The sequence below is a fragment of the Mustela putorius genome, unplaced genomic scaffold (genome assembly GCF_011764305.1).
Source record: "Mustela putorius furo isolate JIRA1106 unplaced genomic scaffold, ASM1176430v1.1 tig00000508_pilon_pilon_pilon, whole genome shotgun sequence".
NCBI lineage: Eukaryota > Metazoa > Chordata > Mammalia > Carnivora > Mustelidae > Mustela > Mustela putorius.
In genome coordinates, this window is record NW_025421402.1 from 4,417,289 (window position 1) to 4,436,684 (window position 19,396).

Sequence of the window (19,396 nt, forward strand, 5' to 3'; positions counted from 1 at the left end):
GAGACAGTGACTTTGAGTTTCAGACACACAGCTTGGGGATTTAATCTTTGCTTTCCTCCCATAAATATGGGCCGGTCTGTGATACCAGCCCCAGTCCGGTCTCCATGGGGGACCCCCTGGATCTCTGCTCCCAACTGCGTCAACAGCTTTGTGAGCTGACTTGGGGATCTGAGGTCATTCATTCAACTCCGTCCTTCCTTCTGGACTTGGAGAGCTCTGGGTATGAGACAGGAGATGAGCCAGTGCAGGGTGGGGGGGGGGGCCCAGTTCCTTTTCAGCCCCCTCAATGAAGGATCCAAGTTCAAGGAGCTCATCTCTGTTGTTCAGACCATTGATCTGGTGCCCTGAAGCCTCTGGAACAGCTGTGGGAGCCAAGAATCATTACTTCAGACAAAGAGCAAGGAGCACACTCCATTTCTATCTTTGTGGAGTGGGCCTTTAGAGCTGGGAACAGAGCCAAGTGCAGATAGGAAGAGGGGGGCCACGGGGATGAGCCAGCTGGCTGCAGGGCCTCCCTGAGCTTCTCAGGGAGCTCCTGTTCTGTCAGAAAATATGCTTTAGAGAAAGGGGGGGGGGCAGTGGCTGACTGTCCCCTGCCTGCCCCAAGGAGACAGTAGAATCTGCCACGTGCTGCTGCTGTCATTGGCTGTCATGCATCCCCTCCATGCCTGGAGCTGACTCCGCCAGCTCTCCAGAAATCTCTGGCACTTTCTGGCTGCATCACCTAGACTCTCTGAATCTGTTTCTTTGGCTCTAATAAGGAGCCATGAAAAGCCACCTTCCTCTCTACCCAGGCCTCAGGCTCAATGCTCCGGCCCCCTCCCCTCCGCTGCTCCTGTTGGACGGAGTCGGTGTGGGGATGGGAAGGGATGCTGAGGCTGGCCAACCTGGGGAAAGGGGCTTGAGGGGAGATGGGGGAAGGGTCTGCCCCGTGGGGACAGCAGTCTCATCTGGGACCCCCAGTCCACCCCAAAGCCCGTGCGTTATCCACTTACCGTGCTCAGAAAGGGGATGTTGGAGGCATTGCCCAGGAAGCCAAAGATGACAGGGAAAAAGCCCCTAGGAACAGAGGGTGGGGAGGGGGTCAGCGACGGCCTTGGGGGCCAGGGGAGTGGTCCAGGCTGAGGTCCACCCAGAGGCTCCAGCTTTGGTTCCCAAGAAAGTGGGCCCCTGGGCTCTGGGAGCAGGCTTGGATCCGCATCTCTGGTTTTAGGGAGACAACCACGTGGAGAGCTTAAGAATAAAGGGCCCGGGGGCGCCTGGGTGGCTCAGTGGGTTAGGCCTCTGCCTTCGGCTCGGGTCATGATCTCGGGGTCCTGGGATCGAGCCCCGCGTCGGGCTTTCTGCTCAGCGGGGAGCCTGCTTCCTCCTCTCTCTGCCTGTCTCTCTGCCTGCTTGTGATCTCTGTCTGTCAAACAAATAAATAAAATCTTTAAAAAAAAAAAAAAGAATAAAGGGCCCGGAGTCAGGCTCCTGGGGTTCAAATCTTGGCTCTGCCACTTCCTGGTGCCATATAAACTTGGGCAAATTCCTTAATGTCTCTGAATCTCAGTTTGCAGCTGTAAACGGCTTTAATAAGAATAGTATTTATGTCATAGGGCCTTACATGAAGAAATGTTGGGGAAGCTTTCCTGTGTAGGACTGTGACTGTCTTTGTCTCCCTGGACTGGGTGTGGACCGCCGGCTACAGGTCTCCTGGGCTCCAGACACAGGCGGCTGCTGGAGCAGCTCTTGCGCAGACTGTCCCCCTCGTCCAGGCATGCGTGGAGCCACCCTTTGTTCTCGGCACCCCCAACTCTTTTCGGACCTGCCCTGGCAAGGCTTGGCCGGGCACATGTATGGGATCGTTCAATGGGCTCGGAGGCACTGAGGTCGGCATGCGGAGGGAGCCGTGTGTGTGTGCAGAGGTGAGGGGGTTAGAAATTTGAATTCTGGCTACTTCCTTTCCTTGGGCTTCATTTCCCTGAGGTTCCCCGGCATCGCCAACATCCCATGTAGCTCCCATTTTGGTTTTCTCCCCCAGCAGTGCTGTTGACAGGGAACCCTGTCAAGCTTTACTGTTGGTTCACACTACGGACTCTGTGGGGGCCCTGCTCATGCTTCTAAACCCTCAGAAGACGGTCCCTGTTGTCAGAACTTGTCTTCTCAACTAGGCTGCGAGTTCCCCGGGAAGCTTCTCCTGGTTCAGCCCCACAGCCCCACACCTAGCTCTGGATTTGGCACGCAGTAGGTACTTTTGACGTTTCTGACTATTTGAATAAATGACTGAATGATGACATATTTGAGCATTAAGTAAGTGAATGGCAGAGTGTGTGTGAGAAAATTTATGTCTTTGAAACCACTTTATAAGATGTCTAAGAGGTCTGGGGCATTTGGACTCATCAAGGTGTTTTCAAGGGTGCTGTGAGCAAGCGGAAGGCCATAGGAGAGCCCGGGGTCCTGACCCTGGCTCCTTCCCATGATTCCATAAGCCATGCTTCTTCCGGTCCCCGTCATCCCGGTCCCCAGAGACACTGGGAGTCTTCCCTTCCTCGCCTCTCCTTCCTCAGCACCCTTTCCTTCCTTCTCCGTAAACACCCTCCAGTCTCCTCGTAAAGCCTGCCTGTCCTCAGGCCCTGTCCCGGGTCTTGCTTCCTCCAGGACACCTCCCTTGGCCCAGGCAGTGGTCACACACCTGCTGACTTCCGATTCACTTGTCAGCAGGCCAGGCCGAGGGATGTGGGGCCGACAGCCAGGCCCAGCTGGGTCCAGTCCAGAAACTCTGCACACTATCTGTGAGACCTTGGGCAGGAGGCAGCCTCTCTGAGCTGGCTTCCTTATCTGCAGAGAGTAGGCCTACAGCGGGTCATAGGGACGTCAAAGTGCGATGATGATAGTGAGCGTGCTTGGGGCATATGAAGGGCAACCCTGCTGGGTTGCTGAACTTGAAAACAGGCCCTGTGTCTCCTCCTTAGGGGAAGGCACAGTACCAGGCATGTGGTAGGTGCTCAATGTTTGTGGATGGGGGGGGGGTCCGATCCCTCCAATTTGGAGTAGGATGTCTTGGACAGTGTCTGCCTGATGCCCCTCCTGCCTTTTCAGGTCTTCCACGACTCCCACCTGCAGGATAAAGTCCCAGCTTCTGCACACCCTGCCGGTCGTCCTGCCCAGACCTGGTGAGGGGTGATCTCAGCTACTCAGAGGCCCTAGTAGGCTCCTCCAGGGGAAGGAGACCTGTACTCACTTGAAGAGGCTAAGGAATCCATAGGTCTCCAGGACCATTCCCAGGAGGGGCCAGCGCAGCAGCACAATGACCACACCCCCCAGGAAGAAGCTGGTCCCTTTGAGCTTGTGCCTCTGGAAGAAGAAGGAAAATGTCTTCCTCAAGCCGATGATGAACAAGAGGCCGGTCAGGAAGAGCAGCTGTGGGGGAGGGAGGGAGAGAAGCATGAGAGCAAACCCACCAATCCCCCCTGGGAGTCAGGGGTCAGGCCTGGCGCCCCCCATCAGACATGGGGCAGGACTTGCTAACTCTTCAAGGAGGAACCCTTCAGAGAGGGTGACCCCGCAAACTGGCAAACTCCCAGAGCCTTGGGTCCTTTCTGCCTGTGGGGAACAGAGCTGCCCAGAGACGGGTAGATGGACAAGGAGAACCTTGGTCTCCGGCTGCTCACCCAATTCTTGGATCCCAAGTGCTTCTTTGTATATGACTTCATTTCTCATCACACCTCGAAAGGAAGGCGGCATAGATAGAGTTTCTCCATTTTATGGAGGTGAGCCCTGAGGCGTAGGCAGCCAGACCCGGAGTCCCACGGAACCACCGGGGCTCCACTCTCTGGCCTACTGTCTTCAGCTTGGCTCCTAATAGATCCATTAGGAGTTCCCAGGTGTCCATCAGATTTAACCCTCTGGCTTTCTTCCAGCATGTTCCATGTCCTCTCTCCCCTCTCCATGCCTTTTCTCTGCCTGTTCATTTGCCTGGAAGTGCGTCACCCCCCTTCACACCCATTTCCTTTCCAAATTCCTTTTCTTTTTTTTTTTTTTTTTTTTAAGATTTTATTTATTTATTTGACAGAGAGAGATCACAAGTAGGCAGAGAGGCAGGCAGAGAGAGAGAGAGGAGGAAGCAGGCTCCCTGCTGAGCAGAGAGCCCGATGCGGGACTCGATCCTAGGACCCTGAGATCATGCACTGAGCCACCCAGGCGCCCTCCAAATTCCTTTTCATCCCTCTACAGTTGGGTGTGCTTTCTTTCCTCCAGGTACCTTGTTTTATATTCAATGTGCTCATCTCACTACGACTTTATGGCTGCCCCTGCCTTCCTTCCCAGTTACAGATGTGCAGGTTATGTCTCTATTGCTAGACGAGGGGGATCCTGATGGCAAGGACAGTGGCTGATGCATCTTGGTAGCTGCAGGGCCTCACCCAGAGCTTGCCACAAGAATCCAGGTCCTAAGATGCTCTGTCACACCTCGCTGTGCATCTCCCGGCCCCCTCACCTACCTGGGCTTGATGGTGCTGACCCCCGGATGGGCACGATCTGAATGAACTTGGGGCTGACCTTCCAGGCAAGAGAGACCTCAGGTAGGTTGGTGGGGGAGGTACAAAGGCTGGGGAACTCACATTTCCGAAGGCCAGGAGCACCGAATCAAAGTACAGCAGTATCCCAAAGAGGATGAAGAAGACGCCAAAGCTGGTGGTACCCACACCAATCTCTGCAATGGACAAGCAGGTTGGGGTAGGATGGGCTTTGGGGGGGGTTCAGGATGGGGTGGTGGAAGTTTCCCCCATTGCCACTGGACAGTTGCTCTCTGAGGAGTGGGGGTTGGGGTGGCTCCATTTTCACCCAGGGATCTCAGCTTCCGTGCTTGCGGGGAATGACGGGACAGGAAGGGAAGGGAAAGGTACAGATTTACGTTTAGCGCCTGCGCACTGCTGGTCAGTTCTGTACTCGGGGCATTCTGTCCTCACCACGGCTCTGCTAGGTCACTTGCACTGTCCTAGCTGCTTTCTCTCTTCAGCTTCCCTTTACTTGCAAATGCTGCATGAGCCAGATCATGGTCAGGGTTGGGTCCCTCCTATCCTGTCCTCCTGCACCTGGGAGCCACGGATGCTTAGACACAGCTGTCTTGCTTGATTTCTCAACAGGTTTGCCCTCCTAGATAACTCTTCACACTGTGTGCTTCCTTCTCTAACTGTCCCTATCCCCCAGCTGTCAGGAGATGACCTCTCACACTGGATTGGAAAAACAAAAGAAATGTGCTCACCTGGGAGTCTACACCCTAGCCAGGGCTTGCTGTCCCATTCTGCACCTTCCCTCCCGCTGCTGCACCTCGGGTACTCACCCCTCCACGCCCCTGGGCTTTCTCTAACGTCAGTCCCACAACTGGGCAGCTCTGCACCAGGTTGGACCCACACTGACAGCACCCCACTCTACCCTGTACTGTGTGTTTTTGTTTTATGTCTCAGGGCAATCTCGGAAGCTGCAGGAGTTGGCTGATAGCCAGTGAGCCCAAGGGCAGAAGGGCAGGATATTAGGGACCCCCTGTTTGGTCAAGGGCTACATCTCTGACGTTCTGATAATTTTTTTTTTCCACATTGCTTCTCTCAGGAAGAGTTGTAACAATAACAGGATGTGAAGTTGCTTTTCTGAAACCTTCTTCTGCATCACGCAAAATTGTTAATTTTTACTTATCTTTGCTACTCTGATAATCAACAAATAACAATTCATTGTATTGCTCATTTTTTAATTGAATGAAACGCCCCCTAAATTGTGATAAAATACACATCAAATTTAGCATCTGAACAACTTTAAGTGTACACCCAATGGCGTGAGGCGTATTCACGTCGTGGAAGCATCACCGTCATCCGTTTCCAGGACTCTCGTCTTACAAAACTGAAACTCTGTCCCCATTAAACACTGGCTCCTCATTCTCCCTTCCCCAACCCCTCGCAACCACCACTCTACTTTCTATCATTCTGACTCCTCTAGGAAGCTCATCTGAGAAATGACACAGTGTTTTCATGTGACTGGCTAATTTCACTTAGCATAGTGGCCTCCAGGTTCATCCAGGCCGTAGCAGGTGTCAGAAGTTCCCCCTTTCTAAGCTGAATAATAATTCATCACATGTTGTGTGGCTGGGAGGATCATTCATTACGCATCTGCCTTTGGCTCCGGGTCTTGGTCCCAGGGTCCTGGGATCGGGCCCTGGGTCGGGCTCCCTGCTTGGCAGGAGACCTGCGTCTCCCTCTCCTACTCCCTCTGCTTGTGTGCTCACTCTCGCTGTGTCTCTCTCTGTCAAATAAATAAATTAATTAAAAAATGTTATTGTATGTTTATAATGCATTTCATTTACCTGTTCATCTGTGGGTGGAACTTGGATAGCTTCCACTTTTTGGCTAGAGTAAATAATGCTGCTGTGACATGGGTGAATGAATCTTTTCAAGATTCTGCCTCCACTTCCTTTGGACACATATCCAGAAGTGGAATTGTTGGATGATATGGGGGTTCTATTTTTAAGTTTCTGAGGGCCCTCCACACTATTTTCCAGGATAGCTGCCCCAGTTACATTCCCACTAGCAGGGCACAAGGGTTCTGATTTCTTCACATCCTCACCAACACTTGTTATTTTCTGGGTTTGTTTGTTTGTTTGTTTGTTTTTTGATAGCATACATCTTAATGGGTATGAGTGGCATCTCACTGTGGTTTTGATTTGCGTTTCCCTGATGATGAGTGATGTTGAGCATCTTTTCATGAACTTGTTGGCCATCTGTATATCTTAAGAGAAATGCCAATTGAAGTCCTTTGCCCATTTTAATGGTCGTTTGGGGGTTTTGTTGCAGTTATTGAGTTGTAGGTGTTCTTTATATATTATGGATATTAGTCCCTCGTCAGATACATGATTTGCAAATATTTTCGTCCATCCCATAGGTTGCCTTTTCACTGTGTTGATTGTGTCCTCTGATGCAGGGAAGTTTTCGATTTTGATATATTCCAATTAACTACTTCTTCCTTAGTTGCCTATATTTTTGGTATCTAATCCAAGAAATCATTGTCAATTTCAGTGTTGTGAAGATTCTCTCTTAAGTATTCTTTAAAAGCTTTATAGTTTTAGCTCTTGCTTTGAGTTAAGATAAATTTTGAGTTTATTTTTTCAGACGGTGTAATGTACAGGTTCAACTTAATTCTTTTGCGTGTAGATATCCAGTTTGCCCAGCATCATTTATTGAAGAGACTGCCATTTCCCCACCAAATGGTTGTGGCACACTTGTTGAAACTCATTTGACTATCTTTGCCTGGGTCTACTTCTGGGCTTTCTATTCTACCCACTTGGTCTATGTCTCTATGCTAGTCCCACACTGTTCTGATCACTGTAGCTTTGTAATAAGTTTTGAAATCATGAAGTGTGAAATCTCCAATTTTGTTCTTCTCTTTTAAGATTGCTTTCACTATTTGAGATCCCTTGAGGTTCCATATGCATTTTATAATGGATTTTTCTATTTCCACAAAAAATGCCATTGGGATTTTGGCAGAAATCACACTGAATCTGTAGATTGCTTTGGGTAATATTGATATCTTAACAATATGAAATCTTATAATCCATAAACACAGGATGTCTATTTGTGTCTTTTAAAATTTTCTCCAGGAACATTTAGTGGTTTTCAGTAAGTCTTTTGCCTCCTTGATTAAGTTTGTTTCTAAATATTTTATGCTTTTTGATGGTATTATAAATGGAACTCTGTTGCCTTCTTCAAAAAAAATTACTGATGATATTGTACTACTTCAAGTTTACATTGTGTAGTCTTGCAACTTTATTTACTTCATATAGCTAGAATGCTTTATTTTCTTTTTATTGTAAATTACATAGTAGATGGGGATATGGCAAGAGTGTCTTTTTAAACTGCAACATGTATGACTTTATTAAACATGGCTTAATTTTTGAGGGGCATCTGGTTGGTACAGTGGGTTAAGCCTCTGCCTTCAGCTCAGGTCATGATCTCAGGGTCATGGGATCGAGCCCTGTATCAGGCTCTCTGCTCAGTGGGGAGCCTGCTTTCCCCTCTCTCTCTGCCTGCCTCTCTGCCTACTTGTGATTTCTTTCTCTCTGGCAAATAAATAAAATCCTTTTTTTTTTTTAATGGCTTAATTTTTAAGAGTACCTGGCTGGCTCAGTCAGTGGAATGTGTGACTCTTGACCTTGGGGTTGTGAGTTCGAGCCCCACACTGGGTGTAGAGATTACTAAACAAATAAACTTTAAAAAACAGCTTAATTTTTACAAATTGAAGTTGGCTTAATTTTTTTAAAGGGAACATATGGGTTATTTTTAAATAGAAAAATTGTACTGGACTCGTTAATGAACATCTTAGTATTGGTCCTCACAATACCTATGAAATTGTTATTATTGCCATGCTTTTAGGGATAGTTGTAAAAAACTGTTAAAAGTCTGGTTGTTCAGAAGCAGAACTGTAAAAATAAGACAAAAACAAAATCTTTGAGACTTGACTTACTGGCTAAGTTCTGTTTACAACAGAAGGAAAATGAAACAACCCCATTACCTTCTGGTCATTTTTCACTGTCTGTTTCCATAAGATCCTAGGAGGTTTATGATCAGTGTCAGTATTGAAATAAGGCCAAAGGACTTCTTTGAAAGAATCATTAAAAATACAGAGATAAGATTAGGGGTGCTGGCTCCCTCAGTCAGTAGAGCGTGTGACTCTTTTTTTTTTTTTTTAAGATTTTATTTATTTATTTGACAGACAGAGATCACAAATAGGCAGAGAAGCAGTCTCCCTGCTGAGCAGAAAGCCCAATGCAGGGCTCGATCCCAGGACCCTGGGATCATGACCTGAGCCAAAGGCAGAGGCTTAACCCACTAAGCCACCCAAGTACCACCCAAGTGTGTGACTCTTGATCTCAGGGTCATGAGCTTGAGTCCCATGTTTGGTGCAGAGATTACTTAAAAATAAATTCTTAAGAAAATATATATATATATATATTCTTCATATAAATCTCATATTTACATATATATATACATATATATATATATGATATTTAACATTCAGATTATATATATGAGATTTAACATATACATAGGAGATTTAACATTCAGATTACAGATCAATATCTCACTTAACTCAGAGTACAGAAAAATGCCAGTATCACTGGGTCTCCTTTTGGCCAAGCTGGATTTTGTTAGGACCCATAGGCCACATCCTCTCTCTCAACACGTTGTCCAGCTGCCCAGAATCCATCTTCTACTCATGGCTGATGCCTCCTGTTTCTGACAAACCTCTGTGATCTAAACAGATTGGTTTCCTATGTCTACTTCCCAGGAACACCTGTTTGAGTTACATTTCTTAAGAGCCCAGAACACTGAGCAGAGGATATTGTCTCTTTGGGTCATCACAAAGGTTGCACTGTCTTTCCATGCTACATGGGGTTTTTGTGGGGGGGAGGGTTGTTTTTTGTTTTTTGATTTTTTTATCCTCAGAGACAATAAATTGAAGATCTAGGAGCACAACTACTTTGTCCTGATAATTTTGTAGACACTAGGGTATTGTGGAGGAAGACCATAACCCTGCTTCTTGCGCCTGAATGGCAAAGGCATTTTAAGTTTTTATGCCTGTTTTAAAAGTCTCTGTGATCAGCTTATACCCGCCATAAAAATATGTCATTGAGGGCACCTGGGTGGCTCAGTGGGTTAAGCCTCTGCCTTCGGCCCAGGTCATGATCTCAGGGTCCTGGGATCGAGCCCCACATCGGGCTCTCAGCTCAGCAGGGAGCCTGCTTCCCCCTCTCCCTCTGCCTGCTGCTCTACCTACTTGTGATCTCTCTCCCTCTGTCAAATAAATAAATAAAATATTAAAAAAATATATGTCATTGATTCCAATTCCGATGATACACACTTCACCTCTATCTCCTTTGGTAGATGTTTTTGTGTGGAAACACAATGTGAATGTCTTACTGGATTTTCATTTCGTTTTGTTAAAACATCCCTATATCCCTTCTGTAAACACTTCAGAAGAGCCTCTTACTCATTTTGGAGAGACAGCTGAAGTTTCTCAAGGTTCCCCCCCATGGATTCTTGTCTCCTCTTTTCTCGGGCAACGGTGATTTACTGGCCTGCATAATTATTACTTTTCCACCCGCCCCACTCCTCATCAAGGGCTGGTGCAATTCCAGAATTTTCCTGTGATGGGGGCAGCCTACGCCTTCCAGCGTCCCCTGCGCTGTGGACACAACAGCTCCCAGAAAAGGGTCGCAAACTGTGTTTCTCATACGCAAGCCGTAGACCTTCCTTTACCTCTCGCTTCCAGTAGCTTCGTGATTTCAGTCGTTCCCAACCAGGGCGGGGATCGCTCCTGAAGTTCTCGGGGGCGGCAAGCATGGCAGAGAGGGCAGGGACAGAAATGCCTGCCACCAACGACCCTGGGAGCCAGACAGATGGGGCAGCGCTCCCCCTGCTGGAGATCAGCCAGAGCTGATGTTTCTTCCATCACTAGATTAGGGTGGCATCTGCTGGGACCCCCCCCCCCCCACCAAGACAGTTATTCTTCAGCTCCTCCCCCACCCCTGCTAGGGTGCCGGTCTCACCCTGCCTGGCAGACGGTGGTCCCCACACACCTGTCAGCCAGTGAGGGATCTGCCACCCGCTCTGGGCTGCCCTCTCCCCCTTGGGCCTGATGCCTTTAGGACTGAATCGTTATGACTGAATTGGGAATAGGAACAGGAAGGAGGGAAACGGGAAGAGAAAGAGCCTCCCAGTTCACGTTCAAGATTAACACCAGTGATTAACAGGGCTGACGTTAATGCTAGTGAGTGCGCTTTGCCAGGCACAGTCTTGTATGTATTAACTCATTTAATTTTCATAACTCCCTGTGAAGTAGGTTATGTAGGAAACCCTCCTGCACTGTTAGTCCCATTTCACAAACAGAAATGGAAACACTGAGAGGTTCAGTCCTTGCCTGGGGTCTACACAGCCAGGAGCTGGCAGAACAGGGGTTTGAACCCAGTTGTCTGGCTCTGGAAGAGGTGCTTTTAGGGGCGCCTGGGTGGCTAAGTCGGTGAAGCGTTTGCCTTGGGCTCAGGTCATGATCCCAGAGTCCTAGGATGGAGCCCATACTCCTTGCTTAGCAGGGAGCCTGCTTCTCCTTCTGCCTCTGCGTGCCGCTCCCCCAGCTTGTGCTCTTTCTCTGTCAAATAAATAGAATCTTAAAAAAAAAAAAAAAAAAGTGCCTTTAACCAACCCAGTCCCGTCCATCTCCACTCCCAGGCCCATCCACGGGAGTTCCTTGCTTTGGCCACAATGGCGTCTGTGTTCCCAGGTCCAATGGGTGGATGTTGGCGCTTATCTGTCAGCAGCTGGCCACTCCCTTCTTCCAGCATCCTCTCTTGGCTTCTGCGACACCATACCCTTGATTTTCATCCTGCTGTTCTGACCGCACCAGCCCAGCCTCCTTCGCTGGCTCCTGCTTCTTTCTTTTCCTCTTGGGGTTTGCGTTGCCCAGGGCTTGAGCCCAAGCTCGCTTCTCTTCTCCTTCTATTTCACACTCATTCCCATGTCTTTAAATACCACTCTGTGCTGACAATGTCGATATTTATCTTCTAGCCCATGCCTGTCTTTGAGCTGCCAAGCTCATATCCAGCTGCTGACTTAGCATCTCTGCTCACTTGGTTTTCGCTCTCCGAGGCATCTTGAACTCAACAGGTCCAAACTGAGTTATTAGGCTTCCTTCCTTCACCCTGCGCCCTTCCAGGTTTTCCCCAAGTGAATACGAATGTCACCCCCCGCAGCCATCCGTGAGTCTTACTCCCCGCTCTTGCCACCCCTCCCCCGTGTAACCCACAGCTAAGTTTTATTGCTGCTTCTTGCCCGAGGGATCTTGAAAACAGTGCATTTCTCTCCACGCTTACTGTTTAATTCCAAGCCACCATCATCTCTTTCCTGGATTCCTACAACATTCTCCAGTTAGTCCTTGGCTATAGTCCTTCCCCACACAGTAGTCAAGGGTCTTGGAAAGCATACAACCGATCCTGTCAGTGCACTGCGGAGGATCCTTTACGGCTTCCCACTGGACTTCCACTCAAAGCATCCTCCCAGCCACACCTCGGCTTGCAGACCCTTCCTGATGGGCCCCCACCTGGCTTGCTTGGTCATCTTCCTCTCTTGTCAAAATTCCCCTTACCTACCATACTCTAACCACATCTCCCTTCCTTCCTTCTTTCTTTTCTTCCTTCCTCCCCTCTTCCTTTCCCTTCCCTTCATCACTGTTTCTAAGATGAGCCTTCCTGCCTCAGGGCCTTTGCATATGCAGTTTCCTCCCATGTGTTATCTGCCTAGGGCATACTCATCCTTGAGGTCTTAAGGTTCCTTAGAGAAACCTGGTCCTCTCACCATTACCTGACCTTGATTTGGTTCCCTCATCTCTCCCTTTCATAGGACTTAGCACCCTTTGGTTTAATAACATGTTGGCTTGCCCCCAGACTCAGGACACACAGCTCCCTTCTCTATTGTTATTCCCTAAGTCAGCAGTTCTCAATTGGAGGGATGGGCAGGGGTGATTTTGTTCCCTGAGGGACATTTGGCAATATCTGCAGATATTTTCCATTGTCAGCACTGGGAGTGAGACATACTTCCATCTAGGACTGACCCACACAATGAAGAATTATCCCGCCCCAAAATGTCAGGAGTAGGGAGGCTGAGAAAAGCGCCCCCGGTCATCTCATGGACTCTCATGGTTTGAAATACCATCTACATGCTGGCAGTTCCCAAGTTTGTCTAATTCAGGCCTTGACCTGAATTAGATTCAGACCTAAAGTCTTGACTCAAGACTCACATACCTGACTACCTACTTGACATCTCACCTTCATGTCTACTAGCATATCAAACTCAACATGCCTAAAACCCAACTCAACCCTTCTATTTGCTCAGGCTAAAAGTACTGGCAGGATTCTTGCCTTCTTTCTCTCACACCCACATCCATCAGCAAAACCTTCCACTAATTTTCTCAGAGCTGATCCAGCCTCAAGCAGGTCCACCACTTCATGGTCACCGTGTTGGTGTTCGCCACCATCTCTCACCTCAGAACTGGTTTCCCTGTTGCTGACCTCACACCTCTACAGTCTGTTTTTAATCTGGTACCCAGAGTGATCTTTTAAAAATGTACATAGCTCACATGCTTCTCTGCACAAAACCCTCCAGTCATTTCCCATCTGCTGGAGATAAAACCAAAGTTCTTACACAGCCTCAGTTTTCAGTGACCTCCTGGACCTAGACTCCTACCACTCTCCCCTTTCCTGGCTTTGCTGCAGCCACACCGCGCACTAAGTATGCTAATGCCTCAGGGCCTTTGCACTGCCTGTTCCCTCTCCTGGGACAGTTTCCCCTCCAGATCACTGCACAGCTTTGCCTCCTTACTTCATATAGGTCTCTGTATAAAAGATACCTTCTCAATGAAGCCTTTCCTAAACACTCTATAACAGAGTAACCCCTCCTACCTCACTTTCCCTAGCCTGCTTACCCTGTTCCATTATTGTCCGGAGGACCCATCCCCATCTGACCAATACCTACTGATTTCTTTATCCGTTAATTACCTGTTTCCCCACCGCAGCATGTACGCAGGAACACGTTGGTTCCGTTTCAGTATATTGTTGTATATTCTATGCCTGACACAGTGCTTGGCACATAGTGGAGACAAATTTGTTCAGTGACTGAATAGTATCACCAGTTCACAGAGGAGACCCTGAGCTCAGAGGCTCTAAGTCACAGTTCTCCCTGCCCTGCCAGGCCTGTGGGCCACCTCCCTGCCATCTCCCCGCAGAGGAAGGGGAAGGATAAGGATATTTAGGAGTGAAGGTACAGTAATTTCGGGACAGGAGTGGAGTTTAGTTTCTGATAAGAAGGGACCCAAGGTGGGGACACTGGCTGGCTCAGTTTGTGGAGCAACTCTTGATCTTGGGTGGTGAGTTCAAGCCCCATGTTTGAGGAAGAGTTTACTTTAAAAATTTAAAAGAACAAGAAGGAGAAGGAGAAGGGAAAGGAGGAAGAAGGAAGAGCCCCAAGTTCACAAGGGTCCCTGAGAGTTTGTGGGGGGGAATGTCCTAATGGGCAGAGGCCTCCTGCGCCCACACTTGCAGCATCCCAGGTCTCAGAACCCTGATGGGGAAGGGACCAGCTTGGGTGGTGAACTTGCTGCTTCCCCCAGGCACCAGCGTCTGGCTACCTGGGGGTCCTGAGCAGCCCCCATTCACTGGAAGGCCGGGGAGCCACACCCGGTCCTAGCTCAGCTGTCTGCACAGGATGCCAGCACAGCAGCTTCCAGCCACTGGCTCCAGAGGTCGCCTCACAGGCTCCCCAGCGAGAGATCCCAGCTGGGAGGGGAGGTGTCTCCGCTGGGGGCCCCCCTTCCACACCCCCCCCCCAGCCTGGAACCTCCCTTCCAGCCCAGCCCCCTCCATGGCACCAGCCCCTCCACTCACTCTGCCACTCGGTGATGGAGATCATGCCGCTGGCTGCCTGGGGGGCCTTCCGAGTCGGAGCTGCCAAGGGGTGAGGAGCAGAGAGGACCAGACCTGGGCATGGTCCAGGGAAGCTGACCCTTGGTAAATTGTGAAATGAGCCTCTGGTGAATCATTAACTCCCTCCTCTCTCCAAACCCCACCTCTCCCAACTCCTCACCCAAACGGCTGCTTAAAGTTGTAGGCTCCCTTCTTCTGGGTAGTCCCAGAGGGCACTGGCTCCTGACGCTTGCTCTGCCTACCTGGAGGAGGAGACGCCTCCAGCCCCTCCAGCGGTACCCCCACTCCTGCGCCCTGAGGTCGAGTTCAGCTGCTTCCAAGTCCTTCGCAAAACTCAGACCATAGAGGGGACTGGTATCTCGGGCTACCCAGGTTCCTTACCTGGTTTGATGGGGCGAGGTGGCTATGTGGGAAGAATCAGAATCCGTGTTTCTCTTTGGAAAAGTACTCAATTCATCCTGCCGGTGAAGTCCGCTTGCTTTGCGCTAGTACCCATGCTAGACACTAGGGGGCGGCAAGCCATGGAGTAAAACTTGTTGGCTGTCTCTGGGAGAGCCCAACTGGGTTACATCAAGGGCAAATGCGCCCCAGGGAAGCTAGACACAAAGGGCTTCGACCTCCTTTTCCCCAGCGGTGTCCAGCTTTGGACAGTGAGGTTGAGCTAGGGAGGATGAAAGATGAATTTGGGCTTGGGATAGGGCTGGATGCTTCCAGAAGCCTGGTTCTAGTTCATCTACCAGCTGTATAGACACGGGTGCATGCTTTCCTCCCTCTAGAGGCCTACAAAAAGACAGGTAGATAGTTCCTAATGTCCTTTCTGCCACTGTAGAGCCCTGGCTCTCAACCCCGTAAGCCGGCATCCCCTTTCTAATGTCCCTTCTATCCTGAAAAGGAGTTCATAGATGAGATGACCAATCTACACACGTCATTTTAAAAACACTAATTATAATAAAGAAGGAAAAAAGAATTTATAATAGAGCACAATGTCGATGTAGAAATGCTTAGGCAAGACTTACCGAGAAGACATAAATGAAACAGGCAGATTGCTTGCACCTGCTTATAATAAATACACTTACGTGTAAGAGAACTAGAAAGCCAGAGTCCTTATATTACAAAATAAAACCCACCCCACCCCACCCCTCCCCACCCCAAGAAAATGACAGAGCCGTAGGAAATGAAGTTAGGTAAGTAATAACAGAGCAGATGTACTTGCATATAAAAAGAGGGAAATAGCCTTAATTGAAGGAGGGATAACATAGCAAGGCGAAGCGGAGACAATCAAGAGGCGTGCGGCGGATGCAGATGAACAGGGTCTTCTGTGTGTATTGTTAAAATAGCTTCCCCAGCCGCCTGCTGCCCGAGGAGGGTAGCACGGTCATGCCACAGACACAGGGATCTCGGTCTTGAACTGTCGTTGTGTGTTGAGGTGAAACCGTGGCTGTGGGCCTTGCAGATCGTGTATTTCCTAATGACAATGGGGAATGGAGGGTGGATTGGACAGAGAAACGTGATACAAGCCCCTGAGGACAAGTGCCTGCGGGGTGGGGGTGGGGTGGGGTGGGGCGCCCTGGGTCCGTGGTGGAGAAGGTAGAGAAATAACATGCAAGTTCCGAAACATTTGCACACGCAATCCTGAGGACACAGGCATTTGTCCTTGAGCAGCAAAAACTTAACAAATATGAAGAATGGCGATCCTATGAAAACATTAAGGAAGTCTAATGAGATCTCCTGCATTTCAAACATCTTGGCTTTAACGATCGGGTCTCTCATTGACTATTTGCAGTGAATCTGTGCTCGCTAGGTGAGACCCTGCTGCCTTGAAACGGTGCTCAGCCTCTTAAACAGTTTTTGAAGGTTGTATATTACATTAGGCAGACAATGCGTGCAGCGATTTATTCAACAATTGAGACAATGTCTTTATTCCATTTCAGTTTCTTCTCCATATGGCCATCTTGTAACTTACCGAGGTATTCATGAAACTGATTTAAAAACAAAACAAAACAAGAAGCTTAGGGGAGCCTGGGTGGCTCTGTCGGCTGAGCGTGGGACTCAGCTCAGGTCATGATCTTAGGGTCTTGAGATTGAACTCCGAGTGGGGCTCATGCTTAGCAGGGTGTCTGCTGGAGAGTCTCCCTCTGCCCTTTCCCCACTCAAATAAATATATAAATCTTAAAAAAAAAAAAAAATCAACCACCCTAGAAGCAGAGAAGAACTTCTTAGTGCTATTATGAATTGCAGTATGACCAACGTGTACCAAAAGAGGGTTTCGTGCAGTTGTGTTGTAACGTCATGCAGGCTAGAGGACGGTTACTGCTTTAAAAATCTACCCGGTGCACTGCGGCAGCTAACTGCCAGTAAGAGCTTTGCACTTGAGTCTTGTCACTGAGATAACTATCTCAGCTCCCTGCAAATTTCCAAAATTCTCCCTAGGGGGACATTATTCCTCCACCCCCATCGGAGCCCATTTAAACTGTTGGTTGGTTAGAAGCTTGGGCTCTGAAGTCTGAGTGCTCTGGGCTTCATCACAGCTTCGTGAGACCTTAGACATTTTAATTTACCCTTTTGGCACCTCAGTGTCTTGGATGGTACTAGTACCTATCACACAGAGCTAGAATGAGGACTGATGAGTAATGCACAGAACTGGTACCAGGCACAGAGTAAGCACCTGACGAGCCACTGTTATTACTCTTGTAGTATAGTTATGATAATTAGTATTATTATTCGTATTGCTATATTAGGATACTATAGTATACTATTAAATGCTGTTATATGAAAGACATCTGCTCTCAAATGTGGTTCTTTTTTTTTTTTTAAGATTTTATTTATTTATTTGACAGATCACAAGTAGGCAGAGAGGCAGGCACAGAGAGAGGAAGGGAAGCAGGCTCCCTGCTGAGCAGAGAGTCCAATTTGGAGCTTGATGCCAGGACCCTGGGATCATGACCTGAGCTGAAGGCAGAGGCTTAACCCACTGAACCACCCAGATGCCCCTCAAATGTGGTTCTAAACTGCTCCCACAGGTGTATACAGTAACAGTTAGCAAAACTTCCCCTCCCCAACCCCCAAGGAGCTCACCTGTGAGCTTGGAAGAATCGAACTCTCCCCAGATGGGGCCCTGGGGGCCTGATTCTCCAAAGGCAGGTGCTGCTGGAGTTGGGCCTAAAGGGACTTGTTCACAGAGCCCACAGTCCTGGAGAGGGGCGCCTTCATGGGGCAACTCCAGGGAGGACGACGTAGGCCTTGGAAGGCTGGAGCTGGAGGAACAGAGGTGGGCAGGGGCACCTCACAGAGCTGGAGGGTGAGGTCCCTGGAGAGGTCTTCATCCAAGGCGGTGGAGGCAGCGAAAGGGAACATTGGGAGACGGTCTGGTCTCTCTTTTCACTCATCGTGCCCCTGAAGCTGGTGGCCCAGGGGCGTCTGCCATGCCACCACCTCCTCCTCACATTTGTGCATGAACTTGACTTTTCAATGGGTTTTTTTTCATTCATTTTCTCATCTGACTTTCTTGAGGGCTCCATAAGGTGGTAATGTCCCCATTTCACAGACCAGGAAACTGAGGTCAAGAATTTTAGTGACGTGGCCCATCTTCAGGCAGCTAGAAGGAGCAGGAGCAGGACGCAGCGGAGGCTCAGGGATGAGGGGGATGTGGTGTGGCCCCAGGTCTGTGGCAGCAGCAGGATCTGAAGCCTGGTTGTCTGCCTGAACCTGTCTTCGTGCACCTCCCCCAGAACAAAACAGGACCACACTGTTACAGAGCGCCACTCCTTTCAGGGCATTCTGCTAGGTGCTTTGTCCTCGACATTTCCTGACTACTGCCCCCTTTTACAACCCCAGCCCGCCTTGATCAGAGCACTGATCTGGGTCAGGAGCTGGAGCAGGCCAAGATCTCGGGCAGTTGTTAGTGGAGAGGAGCCGGGCCTTGTTTGTGCGGACAGCGACACCCAGCGGTGCCCGGTGTTCACACCCCGCCTCGTCAAGCCTCTGGCTCAGGCCCTGAGGGCGCTGCAGATAGAGACGCAGGCTCTGGAAAGCCATGAGGGGTTCCGTGTCCCTCCTCCAGCCCTGGAGAGGCCTCTGTCGTGAGTCTGCATCAGTCCCCATTCTGTCTGATTCACAAAGGACATCACGGTGTATAGCTCGCCTGGGGATGTCACAAAACCCCCAATATAGTATAGGACATCACGGTGTATAGCTCGCCTGGGGATGTCACAAAACCCCCAATATAGTATTATGTGTTGAACACAGACACACGCAAACAATTTACACCCATTCACACTCACACACACATTCCATTAGCTCTTTAGGAATGACAACAGATGTCCAGAATTCGAAATCAGCCCTTAGAACCAGACTGAGGTAAAATCGGGAATTAGAAGAGCCTTGCTTTCCCGCGGCACCTGGGTGGCTCAGTGGGTTAAGCCTCTGCCTTCGGCTCAGGTCATGATCTCAGGATCCTGGGATCGAGACCCACATCGGGCTCTCTGCTCAGTGGGGAGCCTGCTTTCCTCTCTCTCTCTCTCTGCCTGCCTCTTTGCCTTCTTATGATCTGTCAAATGAAAAAAAAAAAAAAAAAAAAAAAAGAACAATTTGTGCAGCCTTTCTGATGCCCCTTGCCAAATCATACACCCCTTCTTGTACCCCAAGGCAGAAATATAGGCCATGGTATAGTCATCAAGAAAGCCTAAGAATTAAATTTATTCTCCTACATTTCTGCCCTCCGTCTCAGAGACAAATCGATGGGTTCCCAGGATCTGAGCACTGTTCAGATAATTTTCATTACACCGGACTTTGGAACAAGCCTTGATTTGGGATTACCTGGACAAAGGAGCTGACCATGGCGGGCAGCATACCGCGGACCCAGCTTTGGCTTTCGGTCAGGGGGAAGCCCGACCGCAGACC

The 19,396-nt window shown here is 49.3% G+C and overlaps 1 protein-coding gene across 1 annotated transcript; it reads right to left on the reverse strand.

Moving 5' to 3' along the window:
* Positions 1-11: 11 nt before the first annotated feature.
* On the reverse strand, positions 12-14,571 carry GOLT1A (golgi transport 1A). Its single transcript, XM_004756390.3, has 5 exons — positions 14,459-14,571; positions 4,602-4,693; positions 3,224-3,402; positions 996-1,059; positions 12-362 (listed from the first exon to the last, which is right to left on the reverse strand). Exons 1-5 carry the CDS (start codon positions 14,481-14,483, stop codon positions 324-326), a joined length of 399 nt encoding a protein of 132 aa, XP_004756447.1. The 5' UTR covers positions 14,484-14,571; the 3' UTR covers positions 12-323.
* Between the last annotated feature and the right edge of the window lie 4,825 nt (positions 14,572-19,396).

What these genes read in the sequence shown, in the direction of transcription:
- GOLT1A (XM_004756390.3), bottom strand. Translation starts at nt 14,483, where the DNA reads ATGATCTCCATCACCGAGTGGCAGA. An exon ending in GGATTCCTTAGCCTCTTCAA is followed by an intron (nt 1,060 to 3,223) that starts GTGAGTACAGGT and finishes CTCTGTTCCTAG; the next exon opens with GGGCTTTTTCCCTGTCATCT. An exon ending in ACATCCCCTTTCTGAGCACG is followed by an intron (nt 363 to 995) that starts GTAAGTGGATAA and finishes TGGCTCCCACAG; the next exon opens with CTGTTCCAGAGGCTTCAGGG.